Here is a 19092-nt window from a genome sequence, read left to right on the forward strand (position 1 = left end):
GCACTGAAGACCCCAGGGTAGAGTCTCTGGGAAGGTCCTCCCCTGCCTGCAGTAAAGCAGGAAGGCAGGTGTTGCCACCTCCAAAGGGGCTGTCCCTAAAACCTCTCAGCTTGGCTGTTGCCCCTCCTCTTAACCCCTCCGTCTCTGGTCTATGTTTCTGAGCAGCTGAGGAGATAAGATGGGGGAATTTTCAGAGCTCTTGGGACAAGTTGTTTCTGCTGTAGAAGCTGGTTTTTTTTTTTTTTCCACCCAGTAATGTGAAAACATGAAACCCGAAACCAACCCCCCACATTCGTCACCTCAGAGAGAAGCCTTTGGGGTAACTGGGAGAAAGCTGTAAATGAGTCAGGCTGATTCAGGGCAGGGGGGGCTGCCCAACAGCCTCCGGGCACCATGGTTTCATTAACTCTTATGATCTGAGTGTGGCCATCAGGTGACAGACGGGGAGAGGAAAGGGCTTCCTTCCCACCTTTCTCTTATACCCAAATACAGCAGACCCCTGCCCAAGAGCTGGATCCTTAGCTCTGTTCTGGACCAGCCCCTATACCACCTGCAAGAACTGAGGGCTCCAGGCTGCACTACTGACGGGCACCAGGGTGCTCCCTCACATGAACAAGTGAAGCAGACAGATGGATAGGGAGAGTTGACCCAGCTGGGACAGGACTTGAACCAGGCAGCTCCTTCCAGTCTCCCGTGTCTCCTCAGTGGACTTAGGCGCATTTCGCGTGTGCAGTGCTGGAAACCATGGTGCCCTGGCCTTGTACATGCAGGCACTCTACCCGAGCTGCAGCCCCCACCATGAATTCACAAGGGAAGCACGGCCTCTCCAGGTTTCTCAGCCGCCCTCATCCTTCCCTGCACTTTCTGCTACAGATCCAGGAGTCTGTGTGGGCTATGCCAGCAGGGAGGCCCCGTGACCTGGCTGGCTAGAGGCAGCGCACCCTCTGACCCCAGAAGGCAACTGCACAAGCCCAAGAAACCTGCAGGCTGAGCCCCAAGTCTCAGGTCCACCCCCGATTCCTGCATTCACCCAGGGCTTTAGGCCAGAACTCCCACCCAAGGCTCTGCCCGCCCTTCCCCAATGCCCTAGGCACAAGGCTCCAGGAACTGGCAGGCTGAGAGCGCTTGAAGAGAAGGGAACCCAGCACTAGACACCGACTTACCTCACTGTTTCAAGTCCCAACAGGCCCTGGCCTCACCGGCCTCCACAGGCAGGCAGAGCCTGAGTGTTGGCTGCTGCGTTGCTGGAGGACGTGCAGCTCTGGTAGTTTAGTGCCCACAGCCAGCAACAGAGATGGCAGCCATAACCCACCTTCAAAACCCCAGGGAGGGAGACCTTACCACACCCTGGGGGAACCACCCTCTGGGAAGCCTGAGGCTCTATGACAGAGCCCTGGGGAAGACCCCAATGCTCCCCACGTGGACCTCCCTAGAAATAGGAAGGGAAAGCCATGTCCTGCCAGGTCTTCATCTTGGAGCCACACTAATCTCAAGCTCAGGGGAGACAACTCTTTTTTCACAGGGGCTCTCCCCCATGGCATTAAACTCAGTAATCAAATCCATACTAAGCACTCCGGAGTACATGAAGCTTGTGACAGAAGCAGTGTGCTCGGTGGGTGGACACCAGCTCCCCAAGATCGTAGCCCAGCAAAGGGGCAGCAGCTCCACCTGCTGGGCCCTTTCCATTCTGCCACCAGGAATGTTTCCTCTACACCCAGAAAATCAGATTGTTTTATTCAATAAAGGGCTGACACTCTCCTGCTTTGGTCCAACAGGTTTTAAGATATGACCATGGACTGAGTCAGGTTCACTTTCTCTGAGACAGACCTGGGGATTCAATGTGGTCCATCTAACTGCAGCTTTGGTTTATACAACAGACCCAAAACAAGAGTCCTAAGTCACAGAAAAGCTGTCCATCTTCACAGGCTGCCCACAGTTCCCTTGGCATAGCCAGTGATATGATATGAACAGACCAAATCATTCCAAGACTAGAGACATGGAACCCAAGGAAATGATACTGTCTCTGCTCACCAGTGAACCCCAAGTCTGGAGTCCCACTGAGCACCAAAGCACCTGGCCTATTCTCTGAACCTATGAGGCTGGAGCTTGTCACTTAGTCCTAAGGGGCAGCCAATCTCTTGCCTTAAAATCCTTAGACCTCAGAGAAAGCCCCTAGTGTCACAGCAATTCAGGACACCCAGCCTCATCCCCTATGGTCCTGACTGCCACCAGCGTGGAGCTTATGGCACTCTGAGGATGGACTTTCCTGCTCTTCAAGGGTCTGCTTGTGTCTGTGTACCAGAGGATGTGTAGGTGTGCCTGTACCTATTTGTGAGGCCCAAGTTCTACGTGCCTTGTGCATCTGTTAAGAGAGCCTACAAAGCACGTGTGCCTTTGTGTGGGTGTACACTCCATGAGAAGGCATTCAGGGATATTTCCTGTCCTCCCCCACCTTTCCAGCAGGGGCAAGAGCCTGAAAAATAGCACCCAGCCTTTGATCCCAGGAACAGTTTGCTGCTTAGTCTGCTCCTCCTCACCATCTAGGGTAACTGTATGGATTCAAGCTCCTCCCAACCTCACCTCTCGATCCAGCCAGGATCTCCCAGCGCCTGCCCAACATCCCTGTGGTGGGTCCCATCCCTGGCCTGGGACTTAAGTCTCAAGACTATCAATCAGCTCAGCACCTCCCCCGGGGAGCACACAGACTGGAAGCACTGCCTTCCTGAAGGCAAAAACTGCTGGCTTCTGTTCTCCTGGCCCTTCTTATTTTCCAGTACATCTTGAAGAAACAGGCTTTCATTCTAGAAAAATAAAAAATACAGGACCCTAGTAGTCATAAGGATTTGTTAAGTATTAACAATATATATTTTTTATTTTCAAATCCACACACAGCTGCTGCTCCTCCACAGGAAGGGTGTGAACAAGCCTCCTAGAACCCTGTGGTGCCCTATTCTCCCACACTTGCCCTAGGCAGGCTCAGTCCTGTCCTGACGGGTCTTGGCCTAGGATCCCTACAAGGGCAAGGAAGGGAAGGATGGGAATGTGGAAGAAGGAAGCTGCCCTGCACAGCCTGGGGTCTGTAATCTCAGGGTGAAGCCGTTTTCAGTCCTGGAATTCTGAGTTGAGCAGGAATGCAGAGGACAGGAGCAGAGACAGTTCCACTCTATTCTGATTTGAGCTTCAATGAAGAACTGGTCCCCCTGTTGCTTCCTAATTCCAAGGATTTCTATCTACAGATAAAAAAATAAGAGAAAAAAATTATTCTTTTACAACTTTTGAAGCCACCTGAATAATCTTAATAAAAGAATGACGATAAAATCAGTTTATCCAAGGGCTGGGGATATAGCTCAGTAGGTTAAGTGTTTGCCTCCCATGCACAAGGCCCTGGGTTCAATTCCCAGCACCACACACACACACAAAAAAAGTCTCTCCAGTGCATAAAACATTGGACAATCATTAAAAACATTATTTTAATTATTACTATAAGCATATTACTTGTGAAAAATCCAGTGTTGTAACAAGACAGAAAGGAGCCAATGACTTAAAATTAGGATATAAAATTATTTACCATAATTACAAATACAAAACACAAAAATATAAACAAAACTGAGGCACAGCTTTACAAAATGCAGAAATACCCTGGAAGCTCACAGTAGCTCTTTACCTCCCAAGCTTTAGCTCTCACTGTGCAATAAATATTTGTTGTTCTTGAATAAGTACTGAGATGATGAAGGAATTCATCTACTTCCTACTTTGTTGTAATGAGATTATGTTAACTTTCACAATGAAAAAAAATTAAAGTACTGTCTATAAAAATAAGACTGATTTCACAACCTAAAAACGATGACATGGGGGAAGGGACTTTAATGTTGTTCAGAGAAAGACTCAAATATCAGATCAATAAATCAAGGTTACAAACAGGAAAACCATGCCATTTGGACTAATGGAATGTGAAGTTATTACCCCCAAAAGAGAATTATTTTCAATGCAAAATGATAAGGCTTATTATAGCACCTCAACGTTTTCGACGACTCTGAAATTTGTAAATAGCTGGGGAATTCACTGTTTCTTTCTTCACCTTCACCCTCTGAGTTTTATCCTATAAAAGAATAAAAAGATGATGGTCACTAAACAGAAAGAGGGTTTCGTAAAACAGGAAGGTTGACAAGCTACCTCTGAGAAACCCCCCAAGATGCTGTTCCCAAAGTTCTGAAGAGAAAGGGCCCTACTGCCCTAAGCATCCACCAAGTGCGATGAGTTCACTTCCCCTGGGCATCTGAATGGAATTACCTATGCCCAGTCCTTGAGGAAATGGAGGAGAAAGGTGATTAAATAATGGTTTTGTTTTAAATTATCATTTTAATTCTCTCACGGAACCCCAGTTGAGAAAGGGTATTCTAAATGATCTGCAAGGCTAAAGAATTTGACATTTAAAGAAATGATAATAATACGAAAGCAGCATCTTATATTCTGTAGCTCTGCTATTTAACTACACAATGTTGTCTATTTTTAAACACCAATGAGTGACATGCACTGTTTTGTTAACCTGTTTAAATGTTACGGGAGCTGCTCATAAGCTATAAAGTTCATATGCTACCCGATCCTACCCTTTGCTGTTCCAAGGCACTGACTAATAACCCCCTTATTACCTTCTTAATCAAGGAACATTTCAACACTGTCAGGGCAACAGACACTGGCTCAAACCACTGCCCCTGAGGAGCAGACATTTTCACTGGGGTTGATTTACACACAGCTGAAATCCAGTCTCAGTTAAGACCTTTACAAGAAAAAAATTAAATAAAAAAAAAAAAAAGAGAGAGAGAGACAGGTCTAAAGAGAAAAGGTCTAAAGCTCTCTCTCCTCACCTGAAGATCTTTGCGTGTTTGAATTTTCTGCGCAATAACAAATAATTCCTTCTCTCGTTCAATCCGCTGTGTCAGGCAATTATATTGCTTTTGCCTTTCTTTAGCTATTCGCTACAGAAGAAACACAAACATTTTCAATAAAACAATTATAGCAAATATTAATTTAAAAGTATTTTGGATTTCAAAATGTTTTAAGCTTTGGACTACAAGAAACTGGTTCCTGAGCCACTTAAGCCCAATTGTGTAAATGGTTTCATCAGCTCCCTCCTTTCTCCAGAATCAACATAATTTGATAACTATAAAGTTGTCAACCTTAGGAACATCACATTCTAAAGCTGAAAGAAACTTTGGAGACTATCTTATCATGATCTGTCATTTTATAAATTCAGAATGAGGCCGGGAGAAGAAAGTAACTGACCCAAGGACACATGATTCACCTGGAACAGTCTTCTGGATTCCAGGAATTTTTCCTACCCCTACATTAGGCTGCTTCAACCTCTATGCGAGGGCCTTGGTTACCTGACATGATGGCAGGGATGGGCCAGTACCAGAAGCCCTGCACAAAGTGATAGGGAGCAGCAGAAGGGACATCTGGCAGTGTGCTGCTACCAGAGAATCTTAAAACACCAGAGAGGAGAAGGATTTTTTTCCAGCAAGGGCTGACCTGAAAATTCTCACCATTATGACTCCTCATGACCAGGAGACTCCTAAAACTTGGGGGAATCATAAACCCTGAGACACTTATAAGAGCTTTAGATTCCTTTCTGAGATAACACACAGGTTGAATATTCCTTATCCAAAATGCTTGGGACTAGTAGTTTTGAATTGTGAAATTTTTTAAGCTTTGGAATACCTAATACCTGCATGTGCATAATGATATGTCTTGGGGAAGGGACTCAAGTATAAACACAAAATTTATTTATGTTTCATGTACCCCTTATACACTCACAGACTGAAAGTAATTTTATACAATACTTTTAGTGTGTCTGTGTTTTGACTGTGACCCATCACATGATGTCAGGTAGGGAATATTCCACGTGTAGCATTACATTAGCACTCAAAAAGTTTTGATTTTGGGTTGGGGATGTGGCTCAAGCCATAGCACGCCCGCCTGGCATGCGTGCGGCCTGGGTTCGATCCTCAACACCACATACAAACAAAGATGTTGTGTCTGCCGAAAACTGAAAAATAAATATTGAAGTTCTCTCTCTCTAAAAAAAAAAAAAAAAAAAAAAAAAAACTTGCAGCTGACTGGCACCTGATCCCCCAACCTAAAGGGTCAGCTGCAAGTTTCTAAAAAAAAAAAAAGTTTTGATTTTGGAGCATTTGGATTTGGGATCAGGGATGCTCAACCTGTATGTACCATTTTTGTTTTTGTTTTTCTGGGACTGAAGATTGAACCCTTTACTACTTAGCTACATTTGCAGACCTTTTTGTTTTTTATTTTGAGACAAGTTCTCACTAAGCAGCTGAGACTGACCTCAAAAATTCTCCAGCCTCAGCCTTCCAAGTTGCTGGGATTGTAGGTGCGCACGACAATGCCCGGCTCCCCACCAGTAATCTCTTAATAAAAATGATTTTGCTTTAAACAAAACAGCTGAATGAAACTACTAGACAAAATGGCAAAATCCAAACCCTCTTTACTTCTCAAAATCTATGACGGTGAACTATTCTGCATAGGAGTTTAGAATACTCATCTCTTTAGAGACTACCTCAAGACTTGAGAAGTGTCAGTGAACAGCTAACTGAAAAGACAACTAATTGATAAACAGGGTTATCACAAGAACACTAGTCAGCCAGCCCCTTAGCTGGGAGTGTTATCTACATACCGAAGCATATCACTGGCCTCAGACGTCAACAAGTCTCACAGCAGTGGTTCAGACAGCTTTTGTTTTCACTTTATTGCACAGACTGTCAAATTTATGGGATTACCCAATATAGTCAAACTAATTAGGGGTATTTATATTACTAAAGCAAGTTTAGCTGCCTCTGAGCTAGAGAAAGCTGCTGTGAAATTAAACATTGGAAGCAAAACTGATGCGGTGTAAATGATTCAAATCAAAACAGAACAGCTGTCTGCTTGAAACACATTGACAGCATTTTTTTTTTTTTAATGAATCAGTCAGAAGTGAGAGTTCAACTCCAGAAAGCTTTGAGGAAAAGCATGTCTTCTCCACAACCCAGTTACAGTGCTAGAAAACACCAGAAGGAAAAGTCACTACAAAATTTTCATTACAAAAATGTAATACAAAAAGATCTTTTAATATGTGTTTACTGCCGAAAGTTTGATATCAAAATACTGTATACCACATTCCTTCATCTGCAGTGTCCCCTCCCTGCTCTGCACTTCGAAAATGCTAGAATCTATTACAAGCATTAAAAGTGCACCAGGCTGGGCAGGCTGAGCACAGCAGCACACAGCAACTCAAAGGACTGAGACAGCAGATTCACAAGTTCAAGAACAGTCTCTGCAACTTAGACCCTGTCTCAAAATTTAAAAAATAAAAAAGAGCTGGAGCCAGGTGTGGTGGTGTAGGCATGTAATCCCAGCAACTTGGGATGCTGAGGAAGGAGGATCATAAGTTTGAAGCCACCTTCAGCAACTCAGTGAGACCCTTAGCAACTTAGCAAGAGCCTGTCTCAAAATTAATATGTAAAAGACTAGGGATGTGGCTCAGTGGTCAAAGTGACCTTGGATTCTATCCCCAGTAAGTGGGAGTGAGGGGAGGAGTGCACTAGGCACAGTAGGGCACACATGTAATCCAAGATACTCAGGAGGCTAAGGCAAGAGGATCCCAAGTTCAAGGCCAGCCTTGGCAATATAGCAAAACCCTGCCTCAACAAAGAAAAAGGCCTAGGGATGTAGCTTAATTGTAGAGTGCCCTTGGGTTCAATCCAGAAAAGGGAATATAAAGCACAGGGGGCCAGAGCTGGGACTCAAACCCAGATTTATAAGGCAGAACATAAGCTCCTGACCACTTTACTACACATCCTCCAATCTCAGAAAACCAAGCAACCCTCCTCCACTTCCAGCCTCATCATCAAATCCTCCTTCCACCTTCCATTTTTCAAAGAGAACTTAAGAGTTTTCCACAAATAACATATTAAATGCAGCGGCACACACACACACACACACACACACAAAAAGGAACCTTGATTTCCCCAAACTCCCATCAGAATAACAATGGAGAAAATTACCTTAAGTCCAGTCTGGTGCGTAATTCCTTTCACTTTTTCCTTCTGCAAGGTCTCGATCCTGGGTCTATTAAAGACTCTGTCAACTAGTTCTGGGGCTGTTTGCAGGTGAGTTGCAATATCAAACTGTTCAACTAAAAATCAAAACAATCCTTAAGACACTGCCTGTCTAACACCAAACTGAGAGGGCTATGGTACACTGTCCCAGAAACCCTCAAACATTTCATACCTTCCTTTTTGGTGTCAAAAAAAAATACATGCTTATTCTGTTGCTTCCCCTGGAAATCCAGCAGATGGAGCTCTGATTTTAGTCTTTCAATTTTCTAGAATACAGAATATGGTCTCACTTTAAATTGGGATCTTCTGGAGTCTCAGAAGTAAATTTGTAAAAATTTAGACCATTTCATATCATTATTACCAGCCAGCTAAGAATTTGTTTCATTCTTTTAAAGGCAAGGAGTACTAAAATATATCAAGTACCAACTACATGCCAACTGGGTTAGGCATTTCACAAAACTCACTTATTACTTATAACAATCCTGAGACAGAAAAGAGGAAACAGCATCAAGGAGGTTATTTGTCCATAGTCATGGGGCTAGTAAATAGCAGAACCAAAATTCAGCACACGTGTGTGTCATTCTCAAACTTGAACTCTCTTCTTCACCATGATACACTTCTAAATCATTATCACAATCAAGCAAATATTAAGTTTGTAAATGCCCAAAGAAATTAACTGATAACTTGAGATTGATGGGTTTATGTTTCCTTTCTTAACCAACAAAAATATATCAGAACAAAGAGTAAATTGTTACCTTAGCTTCTGCAACCCTTTTCATTTCTATGTATTTGATATCCTGAGTTCTCATCAGCTTTAGCTGTTCTGGAGTTACTTCTTCCTTAGTTTCCTTAATAATATGAACTCCATCCTAAAACCCAAATTTAAAAGATATATTCCAATTAGAATAAGGCCATTAATGAGTTGTTGGCATAGATCACTGTTTGAACAAAGACAACCAGAAACTGCATGTCACCAGTAATCCAAGGCACTAGGCCTCCTAGGTGCATGTTTGAGGTGGCAACTCCATACATTTACTGAGTACATCTCCAGACATTAGGTAAGGCAGGAATGAGGCAGGAATGCAAGCTGCAGGTTTGCCTTGGGCACTGACCAAGAGCATGTGGACCAATTGGAAAGGGCTGATTAAAGCCAAGAATCATTCTGATCCAGCTTCTTCCCATCTTTATTTTCTAACACATGGACCTCAAAACATCCATTGATTCACTAGGCACCCACCTGGAGCTTAACCCGAGTCATTTTATAGTAGAATTCATCTGGATTTTTTTCAAGAGCCTTCTTCCGTAGAGCTCTGAGGAATTCTTGTTTTTTATGATAATCACTAAAACACAGGTTAAACAGGGCCATCAGAAACAAAACAAAACATATCATACAAATACACACACAAACACACACTCAATGAGCAAATTTTATAAGTATCTAAAAGTTCACATAAAAGGGGAAAGTGCTAGGGAGTGATATTGGTCAAATTATATTGTTATATTGTGTGTGGTGTGCATGTATGAATATGTAACAATGAATTCCATCACTATGTCTAACTATAAGCACCAATTTTAAAAAAGGTAGGGCTGCGCATGGTGGTGCATGCCTGTGATCCCAGCGGCTCGGGAGGCTGAGGCAGAAGGATTACAAGTTCAAAGCCAGCCTCAGCAATTGTAAGGCGCCAAGTAACTTATATTAAAAAATACAAAAAAGGGCTAGGAATGTGGCTCAGTGGTTAAGTGCCCCTGAGTTCAATCCCCAGTACCCCCCACCAAAATGGTGGGGAAAAAATAAATAAAAATGCTAAGGATCTAGGAGAAAAATAAATACATAAAAGTTTATATAAAATAAGACAAAAAATCAAAGTGGTGACTGGATCTGATCCACAGTCCACTGTACCTGAGTTGGGTTTGTGTCTCTACAGGGTCCACAATCTAACAGTATTCTCCTATCCCAGTTACCTAAAATTCACTGCCTCTACCCCACATGTCTTAGTGCCACTTACATCATTACAGGGAACCAAACAGAGAAAAAATTAAAACTTCTTAGATAGGGTTCTGGTGCCAGCTTCAGCACCAAATAACAAATATAATTCAGAAACCACACAGTGCCATGGAGAATCATGACTCGAATGGGGGACTCTGGAGCCACAGTGTGTGGGTCAGATCTGACTCTATCCCTTCTAGCTAAGTAACCTTAGAAAATAAATTAACTACTCTATATCCCAACTGCACAAATGATTATGGTAACAGTAACCTACCCAGAAGGTTAAATGGAATAAATGACATTATGTATAATTATAATGCACTAATTAAAAAAAAAAAAAAGGAACAGATGAGTATAATGAGTATAAACCCAATCATAACACTCAATTATTACCATTGTCCTCCAAAACTCTGGGACTTACAGAAATCCACTTAATCCATTGGCACAGATCATACCCAGAGCATAAGAAGGGCCTCACCTGACATGTATGGCTAGCAAATAACTATAAGTGTTTTGCAAATGTAGTGCTAAAAAAAAAGAATGGGCATAATTGTTTTATAAAATGTTTTCCAAGTCCATTATCACCCACGCTCAGTCTCATGAATCCATCTTTCACATCTCTTCATTCCACACCACATACATAGTGATGTAAGAAGACTCAACAAATGGAATTTCAGATTATATCTTGCACTTCAAGAAAAGGGAGAAAAGAATATTCGGCTTTTGGTTCAAAATAAAGGCAAATCAAAGCCACTGTGAGACAGCAATCTGCAGCAGCATAATAAAAAAGATTTACAATGCAACTGGTTAAATAAATAATGCTCTGCCTAAACAAAAAGAGAAGTTTAAAGTCGTAGAAAAATATTTAACAGGCTGTCAGAGCCAAGGCCATTTTATCAATGGCAGGAAGTTATTCCCTGTTAGACACTCAGGCACTTCGGCTGCAGTGCGCGATGTTTTCAGCTTTCTTGGCAGCACCTCTAGCAGAAAGAAGACTCACTCTGCACGAAGTTTGTAATCTTTCTTTTTCTCCAGAAGGCCCAGATGTTTGCGAAAGCCAGGCTGGAAGACAAAAGAAAAAAAGAGAGCACTTAGTTTCCTCAGCAAGCACATGCTCAGATCAACATGACACCTGACGGGAACAAGAGTCTCTGCAGTGCTCAGTAAATCCATGTCCCTGGAGCCAAACCACTACCCTGCTCCTTCCCCCTCCCAGCAACTGGGTTCCAACAAGGATGAGAGGGACCAGGCAGACGCCAGGCGGGTCACAAGCACTGACATAGTAGGTTTCTTGGCCTATTAAGGACAGAGAGAGGCAACAATGACTCGGCACTAAGCACACAGTTGCCAGTTGTACTAAAATTACTACCAACTTAATCCAAGGGCTTATAAAATACTATGAAGGGAAAACATAGTAACAGGGAGGCAACTGTGTAAGGGAGCTATATTTAGAGTCTGGAGACTGGGGTTCAAATCCAAGCTTTATCGCTTAACAATCTGTAACCTTGGACAAGTCACTTAACTTCTCTGAGCTGCCAATTCCTAACTGTAAAATGAGAACAGTACTTACTTTGCAGGGTTATAACGAAGATTCAAGGAGCCTCTGTAAGAGGTAGTGCCTGCACATGGCTTGTTACACAGAAGGTGCCCAGCCTATGTTTACTGTTGTTATTGTACCTTTGGTACAAGGTATGAGAGAAAACCAAATGTGTCAAAAAGTACTTTCTCTGAAACAGACTTAGATAGCATGAAGGGTACAATGATTAAATCCTGGTATTATCTTTCTATAAGCACTTGTCAGGGTCTCTGCTAGATGCTTTGGCTTATACCATCTTTTTTTTTTTTTTGGGGGGGGGGGGGATTGAACCCAGGGCCTTGTGTATGCAAGGCAAGCACTCTACCAACTGAGCTATATCCCCAGCCCTGCCTATCTCATCTTAATAGGATGATTTTTTTTTTTTTTTGGTACGAAGGATTGAACTCAGAGGTGCTTAACCACTGACCCACGTCCCCAGCCCTTTTTATACCTTATTTAGAGAAAGGGTCTTGCTATAAGTTGCTTAGGACCTCACTAAGCTGCTGAGGCTGACTTTGAACTTGTGATCCTCCTGCCTCAGCCTCCTGAACCACTGGAATTACAGGCAGGCACATGGCTGACAATTTTTATTTTACAGCTGTGGGAGGCTGACAGAGTGGAAAAATAAAAGCTCAAGGGTCAAAAGAGCAAAACATCAGGCAGAAAACTTAAAATCTGTCCTGCAAGTCCACTTGCAGGTATATCTGAATTACAAAAGGAAAACTGATACTGCATCTGAAATAGTTTATGTCACATTTACCTCCTCCATATAGTAGTTTCCCCACTGCCTCACTGAAGGGACCTACAGAATAAATTCCAAAGTACCCAAACAGGGAATGCTTCAATCAATGGGTTACCCAGCTTCCAGCAAGGCCATCTCCTCTCTCCGCCCACAAAGACCATCTTTTCCTACTCAGGCAAGGCCATGGCCAGCCTTGAAAGCCCTCTCCCCTCTGGAAATCCAAATCAACTACTTGCTGTAACTTTGGATACAGTGTTTCTGTTTCTTTTTTCTTTTTTTTAATTTTTTTTTCTTAGTTGTAGATGGACACAATATCTTTATTTATTTATTTTTTATGGTGCTGAGGATCCACATGTGCAAGGCAAGCACTCTACCACTGAGCCACAGTCCCAGTTCTTACACTGTTTCTTTAGACACCACATTTCTTATTTGTAAAATGAGGGTAACATCCACCTCATAGGGATGCTAAAGGAATATATGAGACAATCCCTGTAAAACACGTAGGGCTGTGCCTAGCATACTATTATGCTCAAAAACTGAGCTTTGCCTTCAAAGGCAAATTGCCATCCAAGTCCAACAAACTTCATCACAATGCTCTCATCATCTCCACCCTTCCCATGCATTTCCTTCAGTTGAAATTTTTTATCTGCCATCTCATATAAAGTTGTGTCTTTATTCATCTTTTAGTAACTCCTGGATTCAAAACACCTGACGTAATTTCTGGCTTTACCACTAGCCAGCTATAGATGTGTGACTCTGGGCAAAGTGCTTAACCTATCTGAGCCTTTGTTCCCTTATCTATAAATATGAGGAAATAATAGTACCTATTTCCACATAGCTGTTATGAATTAAACAAAATAAGTGAGTAAAATACTTTGCCCTTTGTTGTGCACTTCTACCTACTATTAATTTTAGATAGGTCCACATATAATCTCCCAGAAAGGTGACAAATTACACTATCACTCCCAGTATACTAATGCACAAATAAAGAGCACAGTATTTGATACAGGCATTAAGCAGGAAGACTGAACAGTGGTTAAGAGGCCTCAGTTCTGTTCCATTAGTCAGCTGTACAACTGTTGATACATCCTTCCACATCTCTTCCCCATCTGTAAAATGAAGTTGGACCAGATATTTCTAGGGAACCAATTTTTCTGAATCAGATATTAGGTGATTCCTGAGAACAGTCAAGTGAATAAACTGATTCTACAAATGATCTTATTTCTCCCCATTCTCTCCACACAGACACATTCTCCTCCGAAAGCCTACAACTGTTGCCTAAATTTAGCGTCTATAAATAATCCAGTTCCTCTCTAGACCTCAGTCTCCCCACCTGTATAATGCAGACAGAAAACACCACACACGGCAGAGTGAAGCCAAAACATGGGACAGATTTTCGTGGACCACAAAGCCCACGCATCAAGATGATGCCACATTAGTAACAACATCTCTCTGGTCACTGCAGCAGGCAGAGCTGGGCGTTGATGTGCGTTCGCATTCCTGCTGGGAACCTGTTAGCTTGTGTGAGCTTTGCCCTCAACTTCCCCGGGGATGGCCCGGCACTTGAACACACACCATCTCTTAGTTACCCACTGAAACCTCGGAGGGTAGATTTGATCGAGGTATGGGAAGCAGTGTGCTCCATTCCCACGAGGCTCCGCTCCGGCCACGCGGGCGTGGTCAGCAACATTTGCGTGAAATTACATTCAGCACCTAAGCACCGCCGGGACCAAGACCCCGGGCGGTGAGGAGCTTGGGGCGAGAGCAGCACATGTGGCCCAGGCGAGCGTTCGTGGGGCCTGTGCGGTCCTACCTGGCTTCTCTCTCGGTGTTCCCGCTGCCGGGACTTAGCCGCCTTGCGAAACGCCGCCGCCATGTCCGCTCAGTTCTTGAAAAGCTCACTGGACGACACCGCTACCGCACCTCCTAAGGCTCCGCGTCCACCAATCCTGCCGGAAACAGGTCCCACACTCAGCTACTTGGAACCGCCTACTTCCGCTTCGCAGTGTATCAGAAGCCTGAATTCCCGGAAGTACGTCTCCCAGCCAAGGCGACCCCCGCAAGCTGCTTCTGGGAGTTGTAGTTTCCTAGGTGTCGTCTCGTGACTCTGCGAGGGCGGGCAGACTCTTATTCGCCTGAGCGGATCCACGCGTACCAAGACCTAGCTTTAGCGCTTGCCGCGCGTTGTTACCTGGGAACACGTGGCTGTCACTGCTCAGGCTAAGGGGGCTTGGAGTTTGCGCATGTGCGGTTACCCACTGCTCGGAGACGGTATGTTTAAAGCTAAGAGCCATGGGAATTTTACAGTGTACCGGAAAGAGCAGTCCATGGAAAGACAAGAGACTTTTTAAAGTTATGTGCGCCAAGTCACTGGCTGTGTGACTTTGGGCAGGCTCTTTGACTTTAATGAGCATCGTTTTTCTCACCCATAAAACCCATATAATAATAGCATGCACTTCCACCCTCTCAGGGATGTAAAGGGCTCATAGTTGAATTGAGGAATCATATCTGTAAAGCAATACAGAATGAAATCACCTAATAGCAATAGTTATAAAGTTCTGAGTCCCTCATGGAAATGGCGGAAGCAGAGTGAGTGCCAAAGGCGGTACAATGAAATAGGACCATGAACTATGGAGGCATGTTCTGATCCCAACCAGCAAAGGCTAAGTTTGCTTTGTTGAGCCTCATTCTCCCTGTCTGCAGAGGTAATAATAATAATGCTAAATGTACCCCCAGGATTGTTGGGAGAATTAAATATGTTTTAACTGATTAGGTTCACAATAAAATGGAGCTATCAGTTATATTTATTATTACTAAACTTCTTTTAGGTCTAAAGAGAGAGTTGAACACAGCAAAACATTCCAGAGATGTTTGATTTCTTTTCCACTATGTGAAGCTGAACTTCAGCAGGTTCTATAATTGCATTCATTTTTTAATTTTCATTACTTCTTAATTCCTGTAATACTTTGAACTATTATTTCTTTTTTATTTTGTTTTATTTTTTAGATATACATGACAGTAGAGGGTATTTTGACATATTATACATACATGATACCTTCGTTTCTTATGACAGTGGGCAACCTCTCCAGCTGAAGAGCTCTAGAGAAATCTCCAGAGAGTCCCTGGAGGGGCCAGTCCAGCCAACCAGTAGGCATGAAAGAGTAAAAGTGGGCTTGAACTCTCTCTCTTGCTCAGACCAATCCCTGCCACCTCATGGAGTTCTATTTTCACCTTCACCTTCAATAACTCTGTTTAAAAAAAAAGTAAAAGTAGCTGAGATCTGCTGTGCAGAAAGTTTTTTCCTACCTCTGCATTTCAGCCTTGCCCAACTAGGGTCACATGAATTTAAAAAAATTCCATCTCAATTTTCACTTGCATTGGCAGACAAGCTCCTTCCTGATCTGGCCTACCTTTCCAGTCTCATCTTAATTAAAAAGACCAGCCATCAATCAGAGCGAACAGGTGGCTGCCCCAGCCACTTCCCCCAAGAATATTTTGTATCAGCAGAGCCAGCAGAAGCCAGCTCTGGAGGTGGAGGACTCTGGAGCAGCATTGGATTGATTATCTATCTACTATCTATTGACTTGTGATTTGGAACCCCATTTTCAAAATCTCTGAGCCTTGTCTTTCTCTATAAAATGATGATCAACAATGACTACTTCGTATGAGAAATTATACCCCAATTGATTCAAATGTATGAATTGCCAAGATCATTGTAATGTCATGTGTAGCTAATAAAAATAAATAAATAAATAAACATAAATAAATAAAAAACAATGACTACTTCGTGTGGTTTTTGTGACTAAACATAGGAATGGCCAGTCTAAGCATGGTATCCTGCAAACAGTCAGCATTTAACCATGTTCTCTCTCTGCCCCCACCCTATGCTCTGTGAGAGTCACTTGTTCCACCCTCTTCACCCATAAACCTATTGCCAGACTTGAGATCACAAGGAAGTTTCTGGATGATTTGAAAGAAGGTGTCTGCTAAGCCCTGAGGCCTTCAAGAGCTCTAGGCATTGCAGTGGTAAGAGTGAGCAACACACCCAGAGAAGGAAGAATGTCTTCTAACTTAGGAGAAGGAGGGCTTGTGGTTACAGGCACCAGAGAGTGATTCAGCATCAGAGAAAACCACTAGAGGCCTGTCAGTAATCACCCAGGGCCTCCTTTTGAAAACTTTTCAAAGGTAAGAGAACAGCTGCAGGACCCTGAGCAGAAGATAGGCAAAGGTGTGTGGGGACTTCCTGGGTGGGAAAGGGACAACCAGAACCTACTTACCCAAGGCCCTTCATCCAGCACTCAGGGTCTGCTTCCAGCCCTGGCTCAGACACACCTGTTTCCCAGGGACGGGGAGAAGACAGATGGGGAACAGGAACAGGGAGTCCATGTGGCTGATCCCTGAACTCCCTGTGGCACATCTTCCAGGGCCAATGGAAATAAAGTGAGCAGGGAAATGTGAACCCACTGGGGAGCTGAAAATGGAGATGGGAAAGAACACAGTCCACCCTGCCCTAGACCAGTCTCCCTTCCCCAGATTGGCTCAAAGCAGAGGTCTCCTAATTTTCTCTGGCCTCAGACTCCGAGTCTATGCAGCAGAACCTTAACACTTGACAATTAAATGGGATGGGGGGGACACATACTGGATATCTACTGTGTGCTCACATCCAGTCCTCACAACAATGCTGAGACAGGAGGAGACCCGTTTACAAAGGTCAAATGACTGCAGATGCTCTACAACCTAATGATTAAGCTCTTTTTTGGCATAAGGGGCTTTGACATTTGACTATCTGGATTTGAAGCCTGACTTTGTTATTATTAGTTGTGTCAGCTTTGACAAGCTAATCTCTTTCAGCCTCCATTTTCTCATTTTTAAAACAAGGATAAAAATATATATTTAATAAAGTTGTTGGGTAATTAAGTGTGTGTGTGTGTGTGTGTGTGTGTGTATATATATATATATATATATATATATAAAGTTTTAGAGACTGGTGCAAAATAAGAACTCAGGAACTACTGTCTCTCATTTAGACTGTTCAGCAGAGAAGAGCTCTTGGGGCTAGGGTTGTGGCTCAGCGGTAGAGTGCTCCCCTAGCATGGGCAGGACTCTGGTTCCATCCTCAGTACCACATAAAAATAAAGGCATTATTATTTTTTTTAATTGAGCTATTAAAAAAAGAAAAGAGATCTCAAGACTCTTTTATCCAACACTTTATTGCTCACTCATACCCCCTCCCTTTCTGAAGACGTCTCACTTTGCCCTCCCTTCACCCTGGAGCAGACCCCTTCTTGCTACCTACTCCAATCAGGAAGATTAGTTTTCCCTGGTTTCTCCGGTTCCTGTACACCTGCAAGACAAATCCCAGAGAAAGGGCCCACCCATGGGCTGATGTTCACTACTGCTTGATGGTCCCAACTGGGGAGGTGGGGGTCCATATTGAAGTAGTGTCATTCATTCGTTGGTTCATATTTATTATGTACCAGGCATTGAAGTAGGTACTGGGAATGCAGTGTTAAACAAAAAGGACCCAATATGCCTAGTTTAGGCAGAAACAATAATAAACAATTATTTTTTTTGAAAGGAAACCTGGAGTGGAGGATGATTTTAGACCCAGAAAATGGCACATGATGCACAGGGAAGGGTCGTCCAGAGTCCCAGTCTGGGAGGGTGTTAGTGCCTGCAGTGAGAGGTTGGCAGGAGCTGCCTGGGGTGTGGGAGAGACTTTGGGCACCTGAATCTCCACTGAGATGCTGAGGTTATTTCCAGGGTTAGTTTGTTGTCTCTTGTTTTGCAAACAGCACAGCAGAGCCTCCTCCCCACCCCCGCTTTCCCCGCCAGCCTGAGGCTATTTATTCCTAGTGACAAGCCTGAGGATCCCAGGGGAGGTGGCCTCAAGAACCTGGAGGGGCCCCATGTCCCTGGCAAATGCCAGTCCTCTCCTCCCTGCTGGGCACAGGGAGGAAGCCTGAGAGTCAGAACTACAAAGGTTTTCTCCCATCTCCTCCACCACCCTGAAGTACCCTATACCCTCACACCCCTCCCTGAGAAGCCCAAAGATCATGGAGCCAAGGATTAGGGTCTCCCTGGGCCTCAAAGGTCAAAACTATTCCTGGGCACTGTGGATACAAGCAGGACTCCTCAGTGCCAGGATGCAGGAGGAGGTTTGTGTGGGGGTGGGTGGTTACCAAGTTTTGTTACCAAGGTTTTTGCCACTCCGAGTTATGGAATAAAGCTCTGGGAAGGTCAGGCCTTGCTGAGTGGGCAGGAAGGGGGAACCTCTCTTCATCCCCTTTCCAGAAAATACCTTGCTATCACTGACAGGGCCTTAATAGCAGAGTCAAAAACCACTCCCCCCCCCGCCCCCAGGCTGTATTAAGGCTACCTCCATAAACTGGAGTGTAGTTAATTCCTGGGGGTGAACTTGGGGGCAAGCGAGGGGCGAACACCAGGAGGCGTAAGGGCTCCTAGTCCCCAAATGTATCCCGGTTTGCACCCCTTGCCTGGGGTGGAATACCGCAGCCTCCCGCTGCGGCCGGGGTCGCGGCGCAGAGCGGGAGGGCAGCGGAGGCTGCAGGGAGGGGCGGGGCGCGGTGGGGCGGGGTCCGGGCCGCGGGGCAGTCTGGAGAGCCAGGTTGGGCCGGGCTGCCGGGGCTGGGGCGGCCGGGGCTGGCTG

The 19092-nt window shown here is 44.2% G+C and overlaps 1 protein-coding gene across 1 annotated transcript; it reads right to left on the minus strand.

Annotated features, from left to right (window-relative positions):
- Positions 1–2833: 2833 nt before the first annotated feature.
- On the minus strand, positions 2834–14400 carry Utp11 (UTP11 small subunit processome component). The gene is made up of 9 exons (XM_046469471.2): positions 14236–14400; positions 11105–11166; positions 9355–9457; positions 8873–8986; positions 8290–8383; positions 8064–8194; positions 4866–4976; positions 4015–4099; positions 2834–3230 (listed from the first exon to the last, which is right to left on the minus strand). Exons 1-8 carry the CDS (start codon positions 14296–14298, stop codon positions 4016–4018), a joined length of 762 nt encoding a protein of 253 aa, XP_046325427.1. The 5' UTR covers positions 14299–14400; the 3' UTR covers positions 2834–3230; position 4015.
- Positions 14401–19092: the final 4692 nt, after the last annotated feature.

The sequence above is a fragment of the Marmota monax genome, unplaced genomic scaffold (assembly GCF_021218885.2).
Source record: "Marmota monax isolate L192 unplaced genomic scaffold, Marmota_monax_Labrador192_F-V1.1 WCK01_AAM20220418_F8-fsc00008, whole genome shotgun sequence".
NCBI lineage: Eukaryota > Metazoa > Chordata > Mammalia > Rodentia > Sciuridae > Marmota > Marmota monax.

Excerpts from the sequence above, each read along its gene's own strand:
- Utp11 (XM_046469471.2), bottom strand. The coding sequence starts at position 14,298 with ATGGCGGCGGCGTTTCGCAAGGCGGCTAAGTCCCGGCAGCGGGAACAC. Across the intron at positions 11,167-14,235 it reads AACACCGAGAGAGAAGCCAG|CCTGGCTTTCGCAAACATCT; the intron begins GTAGGACCGCAC and ends TTTGTCTTCCAG. Across the intron at positions 4,100-4,865 it reads AAACACGCAAAGATCTTCAG|GATAAAACTCAGAGGGTGAA; the intron begins GTGAGGAGAGAG and ends ATTCTTTTATAG.